Genomic DNA, 21917 nt, shown 5'->3' with positions numbered 1-21917 from the left:
AAAACATCATTGTACACTGCTATTTCGCTTTATACAAATCTATTTTATTTTTACAATTTAAACATTTCAATTTGTCAGTTATTATGTTTGTTTCTGTTAATTTTTTTACATTGTCAAACCAAGATTACCCATTAAAGTTTGGTAAGTGGACTAAGTGCACTTCTAAATGCTCTGCCATGGTACTCAAACTGGTAATTGAAGTCTGAAAAGGACCGATAGATGCAAACTTATTTGATGTGGTTGGATACCCAACCCCTTGGAAAATGTTTTGTACTTTTTTTTTCTTTTTTGTTGAAAGAAAAATGTTTTGTACTTGGGAAGCTTTGTTTATTTAACCATTTTATTTTACTAGAAATACTACAAAGTGAAAATCCGCAGATATGTACCCCGTTGTTACGCTGTTCAAGTAGGCATGTTTCACAAGAGTCCATCTCGTCTTACTAAATAAAGGGAGAGCAAGATATGAGTCCTATTTGTCGAGAAATCACACTTAATTTGGGGCAAGTGTGTCCTTTTACGAGCACTTTGGAAAAGTATATTGTCTTGAAAGTTCTATCTAGTTTGAATCGATTCATTGGTGAACTTGAGTTCAATTGGAACATTCTAATCCCACAAAATAACATGGATGGGAGGGTTTTAGAGACTAATTTTTCTTACGCGGCATGCCCATTGTCCAATTCAAACATGTCACACCATCTTCCGATCATATTTCGGGCACAAAAGTTAGACCAAGGTCCAAGTAGGGAGATGTTAGTCTTATTTGTCCACAAATTACACTTTATTTGTGGACCGAGCACTTAAGACAAGTTTTCAACAAAAAAAAAAAAAAAAGAGCACTTAAGACAAGTATACCGTGTTGAAGGTTTTAGAGACTAATTCTTTTGAGGTGGCACGCTCATAGTTCAAACCAGGCATGTCACATCATCTTGGGACCATATCTCAAGTCAAAAGAAATAGACCAAATAGCAAGTTTCAATTAGTATTTTGACCAATCAATACACCACCTTGACTAGAGAAAAGACCATCATTACAGTATTTAATTGGGTTATTTTCCTAATGGCCCCCAACTTTGTGACCAGCTTCCCGCCTGGCCCCTACTTTACGAGAAATACCCATATGGCCCCCTTCCGTTATAACAACGTCACTCTCTCTCCTCCATCATGTTTTCTCTCTCTGCCAACTCACGCCACATCATCTATTACGCCACCTCATCACCTTCCCCGGCAGAGGTCGTCGGCCGGCCAAATTTCCGGCCGGCGACCTTCAAACAAAAAAAAAAATTTTTTTTTCTCTCATCCTCTCTCTCTCTCTCTAAAATTACTCCGGCGAACCCTTCGCCGGAGTGGTCTGTTCTTCACTGAACAGACCGAGATCTGTTCTTCAAGAACATACCACTCCGGCGAAGGTCTCCCTTCGCCGGAGTAATTTTAGAGAGAGAGAGAGGAAGAGAGAAAAAAAATTTAGTTTGAAGGTCGCCGGCCGGAAATTTGACCGACCGGCGACCTCTGTCGGAGAAGGTGATGAGGTGGCGTAACAGATGAGGTGGCGTAACAGATGATGTGGCGTGAGTTGGCAGAGAGAGAAAACATGATGGAGGAGAGAGAGTGACGGTGGTATAACGGGAGGGGACCATATGAGTATTTCTCGTAAAGTAGGGGGCCCGGCGAGAAGCTGGTCACAAAGTTGGGAGCCATTAGGAAAATAACCCGTATTTAATTTGGGTTGTAGTAGCAGCATATAACAATACAATGTCTTCTTTTTCTTTTTGTAATTTACTTTTTTGTTTAACGGTATTAATTATTCAAACAACTTATATTGGAAAGATTAACTAGCATGGAAGACAATGGGGAACAAAAAATTGAGACCCTTCAAATATATGGTGAAAAATGAAAATAAAACACTAATGGGTTACCGAGGATTTAAACCTTTAACCTTAACACACAAAATCAAACTCATACTTATTTTTATTTAGAAAACACATATTTTTTAAATTACTATCTACCAAATTTTTATTTAAAAAATACTTATTTCTTTTAAACCATCTCCGATCCAAAATTCAATCTTAGAAATTCGGATTGCCACATAGGATTTTTTAAGTTTTTCTAAAAAATCATCTCTAATGCAAAACTCAACTAAGATCTTAAAGATGATGTGTCGAGAGTGGAATAGAGATATCTCAAGAGGACACCATATTTCTCGAATCTCAGAGCATCTCCAATGCAAAACTCAAAAAAATACGTATTCGTCCTATTTGTCCAATTCTAATTGAGATTCTCACTTCCAGGTGGCGAAAATGGAGATCTTTAATTCTTGTATGTCTCCAATTCAAAACTCTAAATTTTTTTATTTTACTTATGTGGCATGGTTATTTTTGTAAAAAATAATTAGTTATTTTGGAAATATACGAAGACTTGATTTCTATTGGTTGAAATTTAAATATTGATGAGTTGGACAATTGGAGATATCTCAAGAGGACACTCTATTTCTGGAGTGTCCTCTTGAGATATCTCTATTCCACCCTCGACACATCATCTTTGAGTTCTTAGTTGAGTTTTGCATTGGAGATGGATTTTTAAGAAAACTCAGAAAATCCTATGTGGCACTCCAAATTTTAAGATTGAGTTTTGCATAGAGAGCATCTCCAATGCAAAACTCAAAAAAATCTCTATTCATCCTATTGTCAAGTTGTAGTTGAGATTCTCACTCTTAGTTGGCGAAAATAGAGATCCTCCATTTTTTGTGTCTCCAATGTAAAACTCTAAACTTATATTATTTACTTATGTGACGTAGTTATTTTTGTAAATAAATAATTAGTTATTTAGAAAATATAGAAAACTTGATTACTATTGGTTGAAATCAAATATTAATGAGTTATACAACTAGAGATATCTCAATAGGAAACCCTATTTCTTGATTGTCCTTGAGCTATCTCTATTCCACCCAGGGGCGAGCCCACATAGGGGCATGTGGGGGCACGTACCCCCACGACCCTAATGTAATCCGTATATGTTAAATGACACTTGCCACTATATTATATATCTATATTTTCGATTTTTCAAAAGAGTTCTTCTTTAGATTAAGTGGTGAAACGCTTGGATTACATTGAGGTGGTCTTGGGATCGACCCCCACATACAACACTTTTTTTTTCTAGAATTTCCACTACTTACATTTTTTTCTAGAATGTCTACTATTTATCTTAGTTGAAGGTTTCATGCCTGCTTATTGAAAAAACTTTACAAATTGCATGCTTGGCTTAAAATTGGTTTTTATTAATTGAAATATTCAATTTTGACCTCCTCAAAGTGACCAACTTAATAAAACGTCTTCGTAGAGATAATGAATTTTCTAAATAACTCCCTTGATTTTTATTCTGCCTGGTTTTTTAGTGACTTGTATTTTGGACTTCAAGATTGTTTTTTTACATGTTTGTGTATAGTAAACATGTTATTAGAAAGAAAAGTTTGTCTTCATTTTTTCTTCTATTACGATCACTTTCTCGTCATAATCTCCACCATCGTTTTCTTAAATCTTCACCACTATCTCTTCATCCCTTTTTTTATTTTAATATATTTTGGGAATCCAGTCGAGGGAAAGATGACCAAACCATATTGATGAGAAAATTAGATATTACTTGTCGTACGTCATAATTATCATGGAATATTTAAACTCTGTTGAAGATTTGTTTTTTTATTCTAGCATGATCGTATACATTGGAAGTCTTTCACTAACTATAACAAAAAAGTGCCTCCACTGATAAAATTTTCTGACCTCGCCATTGATTCCACCCTCGACACGTCATCTTAGAGATCCAAATAAAGTGTTGCATTGGAGTGAGTTTTTAAGAAAAAACTCTAAACATCATATGTGGCACTCAGAGTTTCTAAGATTGAGTGTTGCATTGGAGATGCTCTGAGAGTTTTTTCTTAAAAACTCTCTCCAATGCAACACTCTATTTGGATCTCTAAGATGACGTGTCGAGAGTGGAATAGAGATATCTCAAAAAGACACTTTAGAGGAAACTTTCTCCAATGCAACACTCTATTTGGATCTCTAAGATGCCGTGTCGAGGGTGGAATAAAGATATCTCAAAAGGACACTCTATTTCTAGAGTGTCCTCTTGAGATCTCTCCAATTACCCAACTCATAAGAGCATCTCCAATGCAAACCTCAAAAAATCTTTATTCGTCCTATTTGTCGAGTTCCAGTTGAGATTCTCACTCCTTGGTGCCAAAAATGGAGATCCTCAATTCTTGTACGTCTCCAATGAAAAACTCTAAATTTTTTTATTTTACTTATGTGGCATGGTTATTTTTGTAAAAAAATAATTAGTTATTTTGGAAATATACAAAGACTTGATTTCTATTGGTTGAAATTTAAATATTGATGAGTTGGATGATGGGTCATGAAAATGTCCCATCCGAGTCGTTTAATTTAGTCGAGTTAGTCGATTTCGAGTCTTTATTATAATAAAATGGTTGGTTTTCTTGATTAAGTGTGTTTTGTGGAGTTAGGTGTGAAAACGGTTAAAAACGAGGAAAAGGTGCATGAAGGGTATTTTGATCATTTGGAGTGAAGGACATTCTGGTAATTTGGCTAAGGTCAATGGGTGGTTGGAAAGTAGAGGTCGAGACGAGTCCGTAGGAGAAAACGGAAGTCAAATCGGAGTCCGGACGAAGGAATAATCCAAGGTCAAAGTTCAGTCAAAAGATGTTGACTAGTGGGACACCTCCGGGCATAGTTCTGGTACGCGGGATTCGGTGGGACACGTGGCGCGCTTTAAGGACCGGTGTATCCAATTCCCGTGTTTCCGCTTAGCAACGAAATGGACCCAATGAGCATGATTTGGTGGAACGCGCGGCAACTTAACTTCGTGGTCCCGTTCAAACGTTTTAATCTTGACCGTTGGGTTCCGCGTTTTCAAGATCTACGGCTGCTGACAGTCCCGTGCTTATTAATTATCCCGTGTTGCCCGAAGTAGTTAGCTTCCATGCTCCCGGTTCCATATTTTAATCCTCACCGCTAGCTTCCGCGTTTTGAAGATCCGATGGCTGCTGTGAGTCCCGACCCTTATTCTTATCCCGTGTTACCCGAAGCTTCCTAACTAAAGTGCTCCCTTACGCGTGGTCCCTTCTCAACCGTCCAGATCTCGCGTGCTAATGATCCAAGGGATGCTGATTGATGCCGCACCTAACTTCATTACCCGAGAAGCACATAAACATCCGAATTTGAATCCAGCCAAACCCAGCCGCCACCACACTTTGTGCTTTAGGGTTTTCTTTTGATTTAAGCCCCTAGAATTCCCAAAGTAACCCTGCCTTTACCTTTTTCTACCATTTAACCCAACCAAAACCAAAACCAAAACCAAAACCCTCCTATAAATAAATCATTTTCTCCTCCATTAAAACCTATACTTCAACAACCCTCTCAAATGGCTTCCTTATCTAATTTCTAAGCCACTTCTCTTTCTATCTTCTAACCCTAATCCCCCTTTCTTTTCTTCTACTTTCTCTACCACCTTCATCTATTCTCTACATTTTCTTTCTACTTCTAACCTTCTAATTTCTCCATACTCCTTTTTCTCTAATACCTCTTCTTACCTATTTCTTTCTTCAACCTAATCCATTTTTCCCATTCTTTTTCTATCTTCTCTACTAATACTACTACTTTCTTCTCTACCATTAATAGTCATCTTCTTCTTTCTTCCATCATCTTTATCCCCTTTCATCTCTTCTTTCTAACTCCTTTCTAGATCTAATTTCTTCCTTCTCTCCTTCTTTTTCTTATTTGGGTGGCAATAAAATAGCTATTACTTGGATTTCTTGGAGTAACATTCTTGAGCATAAATGGAGCAAATCTTGGACAAATTTGAGATACATGGGGATATGGAATTTGAGTATTCTTGGTGATTTCTTTCCATTAATTTCTTAGTATTTTCATTTATTTTACAATGTCAATGAATGTTATTCTAGATTCCATGTATAGTTAATTTAGCAATCTAAGGTTGTGAATGAAACCCATTTTGGATCTTTATAATACTTGTTCTTGATTAATTAAATCCTTTGATGTGCTTCATTGCCTATTGATTGTCACTTCATGTTGATTCTATAACCTTATTATCATTCATGTATTATAATTAGATATTTCATGCTTTTATTGATTTATTAGATGAGATATGCCTTTTAGATCTTGAATGATAGTGTAGGAAATTAGTTTTATATGGTAGTCAATCATACATTCTTAATTATAAAATTGTTTTATCTAGAATATCATCCGGAATCCAAATAGTTCATTATATTGGATCCCGAGTAAATACAAAAGAGATTTAAGTAATTAAGTGCTTGTTTTATAAAGTGAAATTGTGCGGTGGATTTCATAATCTTAGATATCTTCTCACCTCTCTTAGATAGTTTAGTTAGTTTTATTTGTTTTCTTACTTCTTCCAAATCAATCATCAATTTTATGTGGGGTGTGTGTGTAGTCTAAGTTAGCTATTGACATTTGGATTATTGGGCTAAACTCGCCGTCAATATCCGAAGTTACCTACTTATCCCTTGGGACGATACTCGATCTTATTTTCAATACTATAACTTGACCCCGTATACTTGCGGGAATAGACCTATTTTTAGGCCCATCATTGGACAATTAGAGATATCTCAAGATGACACTCTATTTCTGAAGTGTCCTCTTGGATATCTCTATTCCACCATCGACACATCATCTTTGAGTTCTTAGTTGAGTTTTGCATTGGAGATGATTTTTTAAGGAAAACTTAGAAAATCCTATGTGGCACTCCAAATTTCTAAGATTGAGTTTTGCATTGCAGATGTTCTAAATATTTGATCTTCGACCAATAAAAATCGGGTCTTCTACAGTATATTTTATAAATAACTAATTATTTACTTACAAAAATAACCACGTCACGTAAGTATAGATATATTTTATAAATAACTAATTATTTACTTACAAAAATAACCACGTCACGTAAGTAAATAAGATAAGTATAGAATTTTACATTGTTGCCACAAAAAATTGAGGATCTCTCTATCTTCACTACTAGGAGTGAGAATCTCAATTGTAACTTGACACTTACGATGAATAGGGTTTTTTTTTTAAGTTTTGCATTGGAGATGCTCTCAATTAGAACTCACAAATAGGATGAAGAGAGACTTTTTTTTTTTTTTTTTTTTGCAGTGGAGATGCTCTTACATAGTCAATGAGAGGAATGTAAGGTTAGTGCCGGTCCTATTTAATATAGGTATGACAATGTATCTTTATATCATAGAAACAAAAATCTCTGTCAATTCTTCCATAAATTGCCATAAAGGCTTCCAAAAAGATGTCCTATATAACTTTCAAATATACCTTTTCACTCATAAATTTCTCAACCTAAATTTCTTCCCTTATATTAATTGTCTATTACAGTAGTGTTGTTTGGGGCGATTGGGCCATAGCGACTGAAAAGCGACCGAATGATAGGTCGACATGTGGCAGAGAAAACTTCAAAACACGTGCTTCTCCCCGCTTCTAAAATCTTATATTTCGATCCTTCATTTGTCCACTTTTAACTTCAGGTCCCTCCGCTAAAATTTGATCTGGACCGTTGGTATTTTAATGGTCCAGATCATACCCAATAAGTAGAGAGAATCCACACCCCAAACAGATCTCAGATCTCACCCTCCTTGGCTCGATTTTTTGTCAGGGTTAGGAGAAAAAACCCCTTTGTCTCTGTCTCTCTAAAAAATACTAATTAGGATTTGAAAAAGAGATTGGAAGATTACTTCTGAAAGAGAGAGAAAGAGGTGTAGGAAAAAATCAAGAGATAGAAGGTTCACAAGATATTCTTATTTCTTTCAGTGGTGAAGAGCCAACCTGCAACTACTTTTGACTCCATTATTATCCCTCATCAATTTCTCTCTCAAGATAGAACACAAAATTCATATAGGATGCACATCATTTCAAACATCTACTTTTACTTATAAATTTTGTGTGCTGTTTTCTAGGTTTATAGTGACCTTTAGACAATTGCCTTAAATCTTGGACACCAACGGGTTGATTCTTGTATTTGAGATTTTTGAGAGAGAGAGAGAAGAGAGAGCGATATGTTTTGTGGGTTGTGTTGACTGCTGAGAGAGAAGGGCGGGATCTGTTTGGGGATGGATTCTCTCTACTTTTGTAATATGATCTGAACCGTTGAAAACATCAACGGTCCAGATCATTTTTTAGCAGAGGGATTTGAAGCTAAAAGCGGATAAATAAGAGATCGAAATATAAGATTTTAAAAGCAGAGAGAAGCACGTGTTTTGAAGTTTTCTCTGCCACGTGTCGACCTATCATTTGGTCGCTTTTCAGTCGCTACGGCCTACGACCCATTCACTCCAAACAGCATTACTGATACCAAATCAAATTTCTAATTAACTGCAAATTCATTATTTTTTTGGGTTTTTTTGGCCTAACCCCCCCCCCCCCCCCCCCCCAAAACTAATCAGTAATTGAGCTTACCCCCTTCAGTAATTAGTAATTGAGTTTACCCCCTTGAATTTAGTATTTTTAGCAAAACTACTAAGGACATGTTTGGCATGGGATGATCAAATCACAAATTACAACCACAATCAATCTTTACTAATTTTATTACCGACCAAATCAAACAATAAAAGTAAGGTGCAATAACTACGGGAAATCATATTGAAGGATAATTGTTCTTGGTAGTCACATTTATTTCACGTACGTCAAACACAACCTTTGTGTTTTTGTCAAAAATTGTAAATCCAAGGAGGTAAACTCAATTACTCATTATCGAAGGGGGTAAACTCAATTACCAATTAGTGATGAGGGGATAAGCTCAAAAAACCCTTATTTTTTTAAAGTTTCGAAAATTGGATTAAAAGGTATTTAAACATCCACTATATCATGATCTTCACGCAAAGTTTGTTCTTTATTTTCCCACCAAACAAACGCAAACGAAACAAGTGTTAGAGAGAAAAACAAATAAGTTTTTAGAGAGAGAAACTAAGAAGAACGTTCTGATTGTCTGGTTCATCCGATTTATGGGAGAAACCCTAACCAACTAGAAAGGAAAAATATCAAGGCTAACTATTGCACTTTAAATTTTAGGGCTTTACAAGTAATCACGAAATTTGATGTTGAAGAATAAACGGTATAAGTTATATAGAATAATTTATATGTTAATATTATTATCGTTTTCTAGTATAAATATATACACTAGGTTATAGTCCGTGCCTCTAGACGAAATTTTTATAGAACTCTTGTGCTTACATATTTTTCGTTTAAACTTCTTCTTTTATCTCTTCTAAATTTTTTTTTCTTAAATCAGTTATTTTGTTGAGAGTGATGGATTTTAATTTCTTTTTTTCTAACCCCTTATAATTTATTTTGTTTCACTTTTTTTTACTTAAATTAGTTATTTTATTTCTAAGAATGCTATGGTTATTTTTTTAAATAGGTAATTTTATTCTAGGAAGGAATATATTTGAAATTTGGGAAGGGCTTCCAGACAATATCTTTTATCAAAAAAGGATGTTTGTCACAGTAAGTGTTTTCCCTTCCGTTTTATTATATAGATAATATAAATGTAACTTAATGAAAATTGGCTTTTGTCTATTATTAACCATTTGAATTCCCTTTTTTCGGAAATTAAGAGACCAACAACGCCAGGTGGTATTTCGGACTCACCCCATTGTTTATATGGGTTTGATTTAATACCAGTTTTCACCAAGTTGTGCGCAACACCATTAGCGTTTCTCGATACACGTCATAGGAAAATTGAATCTAGCTCAGCTTTGTCGAGTCCTTGAGAATATCAGGTATTATATTGTTGATCATATGTCACATTTGTTATACATATGTGACGAACATTTCATCATATCTCACATTTGTTATACATATGATGGGAAAAGGCAATGATTGGACATTCGTTGGCACAGTACGACTTTGGTGCAATGGTTGGACAATCACTCTCTCAATTCGGGACATGATCGATTTTCAAAAGACGTTGAAATCCATGATTTATTGAAATTGTGTTATCAAAGATACAATGACATGTAATGTAGTTTGTATGGTCTTTACTGTGAATGTGATTAAATCAGTACTGTGCCAGTTATGAACCTATTTAATCCTTTGTTATGTGTCAAAATTCAAAAACAATAGTGTATGATTGTCTACTAATTCATGTAATCCCGTTATTTTAAAAAACACCTTTTGTACACCGCTATTTCGCTTTATACAAATCAATTTTATTTTTACAGTTTAAACATTTCCATTTGTCATTTATTATGTTTGTGTGGGAACAGTTTCTGTTAATTTTTTTAACATTGTCAAACCAAGATTACCCATTAAATTTTGTAAGTGCACTTCTAAATGCTCGGCCATGGTACTCAAACTGGTAACTGAAGTCTGAAGAAGACATATGGATGTAAACTTATTTGATGTGGTTGGAATGTGTGATACCCAACCCCTTTTTTTTTTGATGAGAGTGATACCCAACCCCTTGGAATATGTTTTCTACTCGAGAAGCTTTGTTTATTTAACCATTTTATTTTACTAGAAGTACTACAAAGTGAAATTCCGCAGATATGCACTTCGTTGTAACGCCGTTCAAGTAGGCATGTTTCACAATAGCCCATCTCGTCTTACTAAATAAAGGGAGAGCAAGATATAAGTCCTATTTGTGGAGAAATCTCACTTAATTTGGGGTGTGTGTCCTTTTTACGGACACTCTGAAAAAGTATATTATCTTGAAAGTTCTGTCCAGTTTGAATCGGTTCATAGGTGAATTTGAGTTCAATTGGAACGTTGTAACCCCACAAAATAGCATGGATGGAAGGGTCTTAGAGACTAACTTTTTCTTACGCGGCGTGTCCATAGTCCATTTCAAACATGTGACGCCATCTTCAAGTGGGATCATAGTCCGGGCACAAAAGTTAGACCAAGTATCAAGATGTTAGTCTTATTTGTCCACAAATTACACTTTATTTGTGGACCGAACACTTAAGACAAGTATACCGTGTTGAAGGTTTTAGAGAGTAATTCTTTTGTCACATCATCTTCCCATATCTCAAATCAAAAGAAATAGACCAAATAGCATTTTCAATTAAAATTTTGACCAATCAACACACCACCTAAACTAGAAAAAGACCACCATTATAGTATTTAATCGGGGTTGTAGTAGCAGCATATAACAAATTAACAATACAAAGTCTTTTCTTCTTTTTGTAATTTTTTTTTGTGTGACAGTTATAATTTATCAAACAACTTATATTGGAAAAATTAACGAGTATGGAAGAAAATGTGGAACCCTTTAAATATATGGTGAAAAACGAAAATAAAACACTTAACACACAAAATCAAACTCATACTTATTTTTATTTAGAAAATACTTATTTTTTAACTTAATTACTATCTACCAAATTTTTATTTAAAAGATACTTATTTTTTTTAAAGGATCTCCAATGCAAAATTCAGTCAACAGTTGGTAGCCCAAGTGGTTCCAAGGTGTTGACATAAACTCCGGAAAATCCTGGAAGTCCCAGGTTCAAACCACCAAAGAAGGCGGAATATTTGGTTATTTGAATTGGGATTATTAGGGTATAAATAATGTAGTCTTTAGGCCATTGTCTAGTTGAGCTATAGGCTCGGTCTTGTTTGAGTTTGAGTGGGCGATTATCGAGCTTATCACATCTATAATGTATCAATGCCAAATGTAACGACTAACGTAGATCGTAATCGACTCTCCAAAAAAAAAAAGTACTAATATCTCAAAAATGATGTGTCGAGGGTGGAGCAGAGATATTTCAAGAGGACAATATATTTCTAGAATCTCAATTAGAACTCACAAATAGAATGAATTGGAGATGCTCTTACATAGTCAATGAGAGGAATGTAAGGTTAGTGCCGGTCCTATTTAATATGGCTTTTGGTATAGGAAGAGCACTATTTAGTAAAGGCAGTGCGTTAGAAAGATCAATTTACGTATTTGCTCTTCCTTTACCAAATTAGGTTAAGGAGGGCGTTATAAGGATCTCTTAATAAATTGTGCTAAAATAAAAGGGTTTAGATAAAAATTAATAATAAATCTAGTATTTTCTTCACATGTAGTTTCTCTCACATAAACAACCAAAACCCTAATATCGTCACTACTATCACCATCACCATTAGTATTAAAAAACTTGCAATGTTTACCATCACTATAGTCTTAGTTTCGAGCTTTTAATGATGCTTCAAGATCTCATGGATGAGGAACCACCGTTAATGAAGAAGGAGGCAACCTATCAAGAAAGGAAAATCCTTTGACTTAAACGTAGACATCGACTTAAACGAGGACATCGACTTAAACGAGGACATCGACTTAAACGAGGACATCGACTTAAACGAAGACATCGACTTCAACAAAGACATTTATAATGAAGAACAACTTCTCTCTCTCTCTCTCTCTCTCATCAAGGGTTTTGGTTGGGGGAGCTGGAAATTGTTGTTGGGGAGCTGTAGTGCAAAACCAGTTTTTTGTATTACAGCTCCCCATACCAATTTAGTATTAGGAGCTATTTTTCCGGATTTGAAATTAAATAATGAATTAGAGAGGGATTAAAAAAAATAGTTACAACTAAAAAATTGTAATAGTAATTTTTCTTTTCTTTCCTATTTTTTCTTAAACCCTAAATATTTCAACAACAATACCTCTCTTTTCTTCTCCACAATCAAGATTACAAAACAACCATTACCAATATTGCAAGATATTTATGATGTTGCTTCTTTAATGGAGGAAAAATATATTTTTCAATCGAACCACCAACCACCAACCCAATCAAACAGTGTTAGTATAGATGAAGATCTCTCTCAAGATGTAAGGAATTCGCAAGACAAATATTTTTGGTTAAATTTTATTTCTCTTTTTTCCTTCAACTTTAAAAATTTGCCCAAAAAGAGGCAAACTATTTCTGTTCGTTCAACAATTTCCCTAGGGAAATTTTTGTAAAATTTCCCCCCAGGTCAGGGAAAAAAATCAAATAGTTTATCTATTTGTGAAATTTCTCTATTTATAAAAAAGTAAAATAGTTTATCGATTTTGGTTGAAGTCTTCTTTATTGGGGAAAATACTTGGGTAGAAGTCGCCATAAATTTGTAGTTGACGAAGGAAAAAGATTGCAAGAAGGATATTTAGGAGATTCGAATTCAGAAGAGAGAACGAGTGAAAGAGGAAGAAAGCGTTTTTCTTTTTGTTATTTCTGAGATATTTGACTATATTACACTTGAGTCCTTCAAATTATGAGTTTCACATTTAAAATCCGTAACATTAAAGGTCTTTAAAATAATAATCTAAAAGTCTTATCTCCCCTTACTATCTTTATAGCTCCCTACCCATAATAGCTCCCCAACAACAACTTCCAGCTCCCTTTACCAATCGCCTTTTGGTTGAACAACTTCTCTTTCTCTCCTCTCTCTTTTGGTCGAAAACTAGATTGAGGGGGAGGGACCAAACACTAAATAGGGATATTTTAGAAAAAGTGGTTATCCCTCCCTATTCTAAAAAGAGTGCTCTCCCTTTCTAATGCACTACCTTTGCTAAAAACTGCTCTTCCTATACCAAAGGTATGACAATGTATCTCTATATCATAGAAACAAAAATCTCTGTCAATTCTTCCATAAATTGCCATAAAGGCTTCCAAAAAGATGTTCTACATAACTTTCAAATATATCTTTGCACTCATAAATTTCCCTAACCTAAATTTATTACCTTAAATTAATTGTCTATTACCCCATTCAAAATTAATTTGCTAAATTGAGTTTCGCTCATCGTGTGCTGTTTATCAAATGGCAAGGGATAATATGTAAACAGAAAAAATCTTAACCCTTGATTGAGAGTCTTGTGAAAATAACGTATCAAAACATTATAACAATCCAGATTTACCAAATCAAATTTCTAATTAACTGCAAATTCATTATTTTTTTACCCGTTTCGAAAATTGGATTAAAAGGTATTTAAACATCCACTATTTCATGATCTTCACGCAAAGTTTGTTCTTTATTTTCCCACCAAACAAACGCAAACGAAACAAGTGTTAGAGAGAGAGAGAAACAAATAAGTTTTTAGAGAGAGAAACTAAGAAGAACGTTCTGATTGTGTGGTTCATCCGATTTATGGGAGAAACCCTATCCAACTAGAACAACAAGGAGAAGATAATTTTAACGATGTTGTTAAAATTTAAGGAATTCAACAATAAAGCAATGTATTTTACAAGATCATCAGTGAAAAACCTAGATTGGCGTCTTCTTGTTTTGATTCTTCCTTCAATTTCATTTCTCGTTTTTCTCTCTCTTTCTTCCATTGCTACAACCTTCACGACGAACAATTCTTTTTCTAGTTTTGCTCCTTTCAGAAACTTCCTTTCTTCACATCGAATCCCTAAATCTTTATCATCATCAAACAACAATACTAATCTTCTGATCAATTCATCGTTGATAAATCAACCACCACCTCCTGCTTCTGCTAAAGTTCCAGATGAATCGGAATTGAATCGGTGGAGGAAACAGAAGAAGAAAGATGAGTTGATTCGTTCAAGAATCGCTGTTTGTCTTGTTGGTGGAGCGAGGAGATTCGAATTAACAGGACCGTCAATTGTGGAGAATGTTCTAAAAGTTTACCCTAATTCAGATCTTTTTTTACATAGTCCTTTAGATCGAGATTCATTCAAATTCTCACTCTTGAAAATCGCACCAAGAATCGCTTCGGTTCGTATTTTTAAACCTAAAAAGATGAATGAAACTGAGTCACAGCTTCGTGTCCTTACTTCTCGCAACTCGCCCAATGGGATCCAGGTTTTTTTTTCTCTTTCTCTCTCTAAAACTCTTTCTCTCTCTAGAAAATATGCATGAAGGAGGAATGATTATTGTCAGTTAGAAAAACGGCTACCAGTGCATGCTTAGTGTTGTTATTACGATCAGAGCGTACGTTAGAATTCTGTTACGTTCACACAATCACATTTACTGCTTACTGTTTCATTTAGAACATGCTTGAATTAGAATGGGTGTCTAAAGACGCCCGTCCTTTAGCTGTTAGTCCACCTCTCTCTTCAAACTCTCCTGAGTCGCGGACTGGGCTAATCCGTGTTGTTCAAGCCTGGCATGGCTTACGCCAAGTTTGATTACCTTTAGACTGCCTCAATCCGTGAGGTGCTAAGAGAGTCTGTGGCCCAATTTCATCTATAAATTACGGAGATTAAACAAACATTCTGATAGACTATACAATTTAATTGTCTAAAAGTTCCGCTAATTTAAAAATCGACTCGTAGTGAGTAAGACTACGAAAATGATAAGTTTTGTTGCCCACTTTACCTCGTTATCATTAAATAAATGATGGAAAAGACTAGGAAAATAAATATACTCCATAACTAAATAAAATAGTATAGTTTATTTTTTCTCATTATATAAAACTGAATCATCTATATATTTGACTAGTCTTGGTAATAGAAAAGTATCCTTGGAAACTATTTTCAGGTTTCCTCAAACAATGTCTTTTCATGTGTAACTTGGACTTAAATCAGTTGGATATTAAAAATAGTTAGACAAAAATAAATATTTTGAAATTCTTAAAATCGTAATCAGTTGTCACATTAAATACTAGTAGAACATTCAGATACAACTAAATACAAAGTTTGTGATAATTGTAATAGAAAATTATAACAAACTTTCCGAATTCCACCTAAAATCGTAATCAGTTATCTCAATAAATATTAGTATTGTTAGTTAATACTGTAGTATTATTTTTCATGTTAATCAGTTAGTTCATCTAATTTTTCTGAATTCCACCTAAGAAACACAAGTAACTTGATGGCATGTTTAAGAATTAAGAAAAGCTTATAAATTTTATAATGAAATCTCTTAATCCTGTTCAACATAAGTGGTGACTTGCACATTTTTCTAGTGAGAGAAACGTGAAGATTGTGTGGTCCCGTGGAAGCGGTTGAATAGAGAGATGAATTGAAGCATATATTGACACTAATGAAAAATACTAGATGGCCTCAAAAATGAGGTCAACCACACAAAGCTGATGTGGACGGTCCTCATTGGTCGTGATGTTTAAAAAGAAATGGCCCAGCCAATAGGTGCCGGACATCTGCTTCTAGTTGGGGTGGGATTCCTTTTCCTTTTGGGAAAAACGGGGCCAATCAGTATTGCTTGTGTTTTATACTTTTAAGATATTTAAAAAGTCACTTACCAACCAATAATTCTAACTTCAAAGAGAAAAAAGAGATCTAAAAGTATAGGTAGGTAGTAGCTGAAAATCCCAACTTCTTATGATTTGTTTACCCTTTTAATTGAAGTTAACTAGCTTGCACTTTACTTGTTAGTTAGTTATCTTAGCTTTAAAGTCATTCTTTTACCCCCACAAGTTTTTCTTTTCAAGAAATAAATAGCCGTACAAGGAACTCTTCCTTCTTTATTTTGATCATGCATAAAACTATGGGAAATTATGAAAAGCCCGGCCAACATCCCTGCCGAATCTCGGCCAGGGTACTTAGACGCACCAGATCTAGTGAGTGAATGTACTCTGGCAGGCCGGATACTTGGCCGGGCATAACATCACCTCTGGAAAAACTATTAGCAGAAATGGTACTAAAAATAATAACGACCATTATTTCTTGGTAGATTGATTATATTTATTAGTCTAGCTAGGTCGAAGTGCAAAGTTGTAGTGTGATCCCCAAGCGAGAATAGGAGCAGTTCTAAATGGTCCAAAGAAGGGGGTCCTTCACAGTCTGAAGTTGATGTGCCGTGTGCCAAACACATAAACTTCACGTTGTGGTTGAACTCCCTTTTTCCCGAGCTATTTAGCATTTTTAATTTGTTGAGAATAGTCTCAAACTTTCAAAAGATACTCTTGTAAGGAAACATTCTAGCTCATTCTATATTCATTGTCAATTGTATTAGTTTGAACATGGACAAATTAAATACGGCCAAACTATCAATCTTTAGAACTAAGATGAAAATTTTAATTTGTTACGAAGGTTTATCTTAAATTGTTGTTGAACGAGTGTTTGGTAACTAGGTTTTCTTTGAATAACTACTTCAGACTTGTTTGAATTGTCATTACAATTTACAAATAGTGAATATTTTAACAGATGTTGAACTTGTTAAAATGTTGGTAAACACAAGAAGATTTTTCTATTCTTCATATCAAAGACGTGATAGATCTACAAAGAAAATATTTTACTAATGTCAATGGTTGTCCATTGGAGTATTGGACAGACTTTCAAGATCTCGAAAGAATTCGTTCGATTGAAATTTCCCATAAGAAAATATTCTCTAAGCACTAGAATACCATATTATCTATTTTAAATTTTAAATTGAGTTGAAGGAGTAACAATGGGTCTTGTGATATTCTTTTTGCAGGGTTTACTTCAATACTTCAACCTTGTAGAAGGTTGTCTAACAATGATAAAAGCTTACCAAACTCAAAACAACTTCACCTACAACTGGATAGTCCGAACCCGAGTGGATGGATACTGGACAGCACCACTAGACCCGGATAATTTCATACCAGATCAGTACCTTGTCCCACCTGGTTCGAGTTATGGTGGACTAAATGATCGACTTGGAATCGGTAATCTCAACACTTCAGAAATCGCTCTTTCCCGACTCTCACTCATACCTCAACTTGACTTGGCTAATTTTCGTCAACTCAACTCGGAGACATCATTCAGAGCTCAACTCACAACCCAAGGTGTTGAATACTCAACAAATCGGCTCCCATTCTGCATTGTTAGTGATAGGAACTACGAGTTTCCCCCAACTCGGTTTGGTGTCCCGGTTGCAGCAATGTCGAGTCCTGGTCCACTCAGTGGGGCCAAATGCAGACCATGCAAACCTGTCTGCATAGGGCCTTGTGTGGCTGATATTATGGGGATACTTGAGAAAGGTTGGAGTTGGACTAATTGGGGAAATGGAACGCTTCAACTCTGTGACGCTCATACTGATTGGGAACCTGGGTGGGAGAAGGATTTCGACCAAGTCGCAGGGAAGAAAGGTGCTGAGATTAGAAAACGAATCAAATCGTTGAAGTTGGGTAAGTGCATGAAGGATTTTGAGGAGATGAAAAGACGGACAGTTAATTGGGATAGTCCGCCTGCTAATGAAATGTGTCGACTCGGTTTAGGACAGAAATAAAGATCTTTAGTAGTGTATACAGAATATACTAGTTGCTAGACGAAAAGGGGATCTTGAAAAGCAATTCATTTTCATTCATAGGAATGTTTGGAAAAATTGAAAGGAGGAAAATGTATACATGGGGCAATTTTTTGCTGTCCCCAAGATCATGTAGTTAAATTTACCTTCTTGACTTGGTCTATGCAAGTGGACTCTAAAACCTAGACACCTAAACACCTAAACACTCAAATTAGTAATTATGTAGAGTAAGACTTGTACTCTAATTATTTTACTAGAGCGTTTAGAAAAAGAGAATGGAGAGTAACATAAATTTTCAAAGAAGGATCGATACTATGAATTCTTGCTCAATTGAGTTGTTTGAACGTTTATACAATCTTGTCAAAATAAAGTTAAAAGGAAATTTTTTCTTTAGAGCATCTCAAATGGGACACTCTAACACTTAGAGTGCCACATATGACTTTTTTGAGTTTTTGCTAAAAAACTATCTCCAACGAGACACTTTGTTAGACACTCTATTATGAGGTGGCACATTTATTATGGAGTGTCTAGAAAAAGAAACTCTAAAACTAGAGTGTCTCTTTGAGACTCTTGTCACTTTAAAATTTAAATCAATAGAAACCTTTTCTTTTCAATTACTTTTTCCATATTCAATTTAAGAGTGACATGTGTATTAAGTAGAGAGATTTTAGAGATCTCCATTAGAGACCAAATAAATTTTGAGTGTCTCTATATTAACACATAGGAAAAAAAATCTCCACTGACACTTGACAACTAAATTTTTAGAGTGTTTGTTAGAGTGCCCCATTCGAGATGCTCTTAGAATTAGACTTCTATGAGTCTAGGTTGTGCTGAGCATTACTTATCTAGGTTGTTGTTGGAGCATAAGTAATAAGTGTAAAAGTAATTTTTCAATTTTGGTATATCTAGTGAGTTTCAGTACGTGTTTCTTTTTTTTCCTTTTTGAAAATGTGTCTCATCTTTCTCTTTCTAAATCCTGTATCCATACGATTTGGTTGTTTTGTTTTTAAACTTTCATTATTTTTAAAGTTATTCAAATCAACTCTTTATTTCAGTAATAATAGAGCAAGAAAAACTCCAGGCATGTTTGAAAGAAAATTTTTAATCAACAGCTAAAATTTCCCCTTAGTTAAAGACACAAATCAAGAAGAAGTTGACAAATCCACCCTAACAGTTGATTTAAGATTCCTTCTCACATGTCTAGGGATTTTCCTTGCTATATCATTTTTTGTAATTATTATGGTAAAGCCATGTCGAATTATTTTTAGACTTTCTGCCCTCAACCCAATTTTAACAATAAAAACTTATAACCTTAAATTCACATGTGATTACAAACATCAAAAGTGATACATGCATAAGACTAATACAAACATCATATAATCACTTTGAAAAAAAGCTAATGAAATGGATTTCAGATAATGTTTTCGAAAATAGTAAAAATTGCTAATATAAACGTTGCTAAGCAGTTGATTGAAGCACTCAGACTATTCTATTTGAAGAAACCGAAAACTTCAAAAGCTAAGGTAAATTCGATTTCTTTTGTCTCTAAAACACAAAAATCAGAGATTAGAGAAAAATAGATTGATACTGTTGGTTACAGCTTTTATGAGTAAGTAAAGAGAGATGGATACAAAATTAAGGAATGAATCGATGAATGACCAAGAAGAGATGAAATTGTGTAGTTGGAGGTGCTTCTTAAAAGGGGTTCGGGTTCTTATAAACCAAAACCCAAATATTGAAGCGTGTTTTTAGGGGCTCTTTTAGTCTTTTAAAGAAAACGCCCCCCTATAAAACTTGCCATTGAAGTATAGGAAGTGGGCCGTTTGAAGCCCCTTCCTTGGGCACTCGGAACAAGAGAAAAAAGTTGCACAAACTATAAATTGTAGTATAGGTAATGGTGTGGTGAATGAAGATTATATTACAGGAAAAATGGCATAGTTATTTAAAATTTCTTACATAAAATATGATACACTGACAGACCGACTCATCCAGATAAAAGAACAGTTGAGTAGTTCGTAGTAAAATTTTCGAAAAAACAGTCTATCAGTCAAAGCGAATCAGCATATAGTTCTCTAAATAATGGTAGGATGTCTTACCAAAATCTACTTATGATAATGTTTTAAATCGAAGATACTGAACTCCAAATTCTATTATAAGTCAATTAGAGACATACTGTTCCTAACATGACGTTCGAGTAGTTAATAAAGTGAGTTTCATAAATAAATAAAAAAAAAAACAAAAAAAAAAAACAAATATAATAGCCAAAGATGCACCATTTTTTTACCAACATTGATTGACATATACAAAAGTTGTTCTAAAACTGATCTAAGCAAACGTAGACTAACAACAACCCAGGTAGGGTTAGGTACTATACTACTGGATATAAGATTGACCAGTAATGTCAATATCTCTATCACCAGATGAAGGAGGAGGCTTATGCTTAGGCTCAACTGTTTTCTCAACCGGACCATCGGCGCTTTGGGTATCACTTGCTGGTGCTCCTTTATTCACCTTTCTTTCCCGGACCCCTTTGCCTTCTGTTCCATACAACCCACCACCGTATGCACCTTCTGTTACCGGTTTCATGGCCGTCATGTGTGGTGGTTGCGCCTGCTGCTCGGCCTCTCCTTTCTCTTCTGACTTTTGGCTTTTCATTTTCCTACTCTTTTTTTTGTGTGGTTTAATTTGGTGGTCTGAACTTCTCTTTTGTAAGAGGTTTATTTATTACACGTGTTTGGTTTTGCTGACGTGGACAGTTCTTTGCGTGCCATGTTTCAGGTTGACATGCATGTTAAGAAGATGGAGTGGACCTTGTTGAGCCAGGGAATTTGATTTACTCAGACTTTGGGTTTCCAATTGAAATTTCTTTTCCCATTACTTTTTAGTGTAGTGGGTTATCAATTTTACAATAGGGGAACATTCAGGTCATATTCTATGTAAGTGCAAATCCAATATTTTTTCTTTTTTATTATTTTTTGAAAATCAACCACGATCTACGTTAGTTGCTACAAGGCATTGACTCATCGAGACGATGTGATAAGTAATAGTCATAATGTTAATGGAGTGTAAGAGGAGTGTAATGAGAGTGTTAACTTTAGACTTTCTTAGTGTTGTGATGTATTGTAATATAGTGTGGCCTGTCACACTATAGCCTAAGCTACTAACAACCTAACTATCTCTTAACAAACTCTCAACAGACTCTAACTAACTCCTAACTAATTCCTATATATACTTGTAAACTCCCAATTCTTAATACAAGGTTTTCATTTCATCTATTATGGTATCAGAGCAATTTTCCGCTTTCTCTCTCTAGATTCACCATCATCATCAACTTCGTCTTCATCTTCTAATCTTCTTTCTTTCTTTTCTTCTGTTGTTAGTGTTAAACCACAAAGTGTTCGACGAAATTACTCAGCAGGAAAGATGTTTCAATCTTCATCTTCTTCCTATTCGACTTGTTAAACCACAAAGTGTTCGACGAAATTACTCAGCAGGAAAGCTATTTCAATCTTCATCTTTCTTCCTATTCAACTGTAATTTTCTCTCTCTAAATTTTCTTTTCTCTCTACTTAATTTCAATCGTTTTAATGGAGTATCCAAAGATCACAACTGTTTCAGTAAGTTCAATGGCAAATGCTATTCCTATAAAACTCCAAGGTGACAATTATATCACCTGGAAATCTCTACTTCTACCTATATTCAAGAAATATAAAGTTCTTGA

At 34.8% G+C, this 21917-nt stretch overlaps 2 protein-coding genes across 2 annotated transcripts; one reads left to right on the top strand and one right to left on the bottom strand.

Moving 5' to 3' along the window:
- Window positions 1-13940: 13940 nt before the first annotated feature.
- Window positions 13941-18377, top strand: LOC147565988 (uncharacterized). The gene is made up of 2 exons (XM_086652444.1): window positions 13941-14830; window positions 17405-18377. The coding sequence occupies exons 1-2, from the start codon at window positions 14204-14206 to the stop codon at window positions 18176-18178; spliced, it is 1401 nt and encodes a 466-aa protein (XP_086508570.1). The 5' UTR covers window positions 13941-14203; the 3' UTR covers window positions 18179-18377.
- A 2154-nt stretch (window positions 18378-20531) lies between these two features.
- LOC147565987 (transcription activator-like protein) lies at window positions 20532-20851 on the bottom strand. The gene has a single exon (XM_086653157.1). The coding sequence runs from the start codon at window positions 20849-20851 to the stop codon at window positions 20570-20572; it is 282 nt and encodes a 93-aa protein (XP_086509283.1). The 3' UTR covers window positions 20532-20569.
- Between the last annotated feature and the right edge of the window lie 1066 nt (window positions 20852-21917).

This window comes from Eschscholzia californica, unplaced genomic scaffold (genome assembly GCF_041429995.1).
Source record: "Eschscholzia californica isolate CP2 unplaced genomic scaffold, dmEscCali1.0.p SCAF_1, whole genome shotgun sequence".
NCBI lineage: Eukaryota > Viridiplantae > Streptophyta > Magnoliopsida > Ranunculales > Papaveraceae > Eschscholzia > Eschscholzia californica.
Note: the sequence above shows the minus strand (reverse complement) of the source record. Positions and strands in the feature narration are given on the sequence as shown.

Excerpts from the sequence above, each read along its gene's own strand:
- LOC147565988 (XM_086652444.1), top strand. The coding sequence starts at position 14,204 with ATGTTGTTAAAATTTAAGGAATTCAACAATAAAGCAATGTATTTTACA. Across the intron at positions 14,831-17,404 it reads ACTCGCCCAATGGGATCCAG|GGTTTACTTCAATACTTCAA; the intron begins GTTTTTTTTTCT and ends TTCTTTTTGCAG.
- LOC147565987 (XM_086653157.1), bottom strand. The coding sequence starts at position 20,851 with ATGAAAAGCCAAAAGTCAGAAGAGAAAGGAGAGGCCGAGCAGCAGGCG.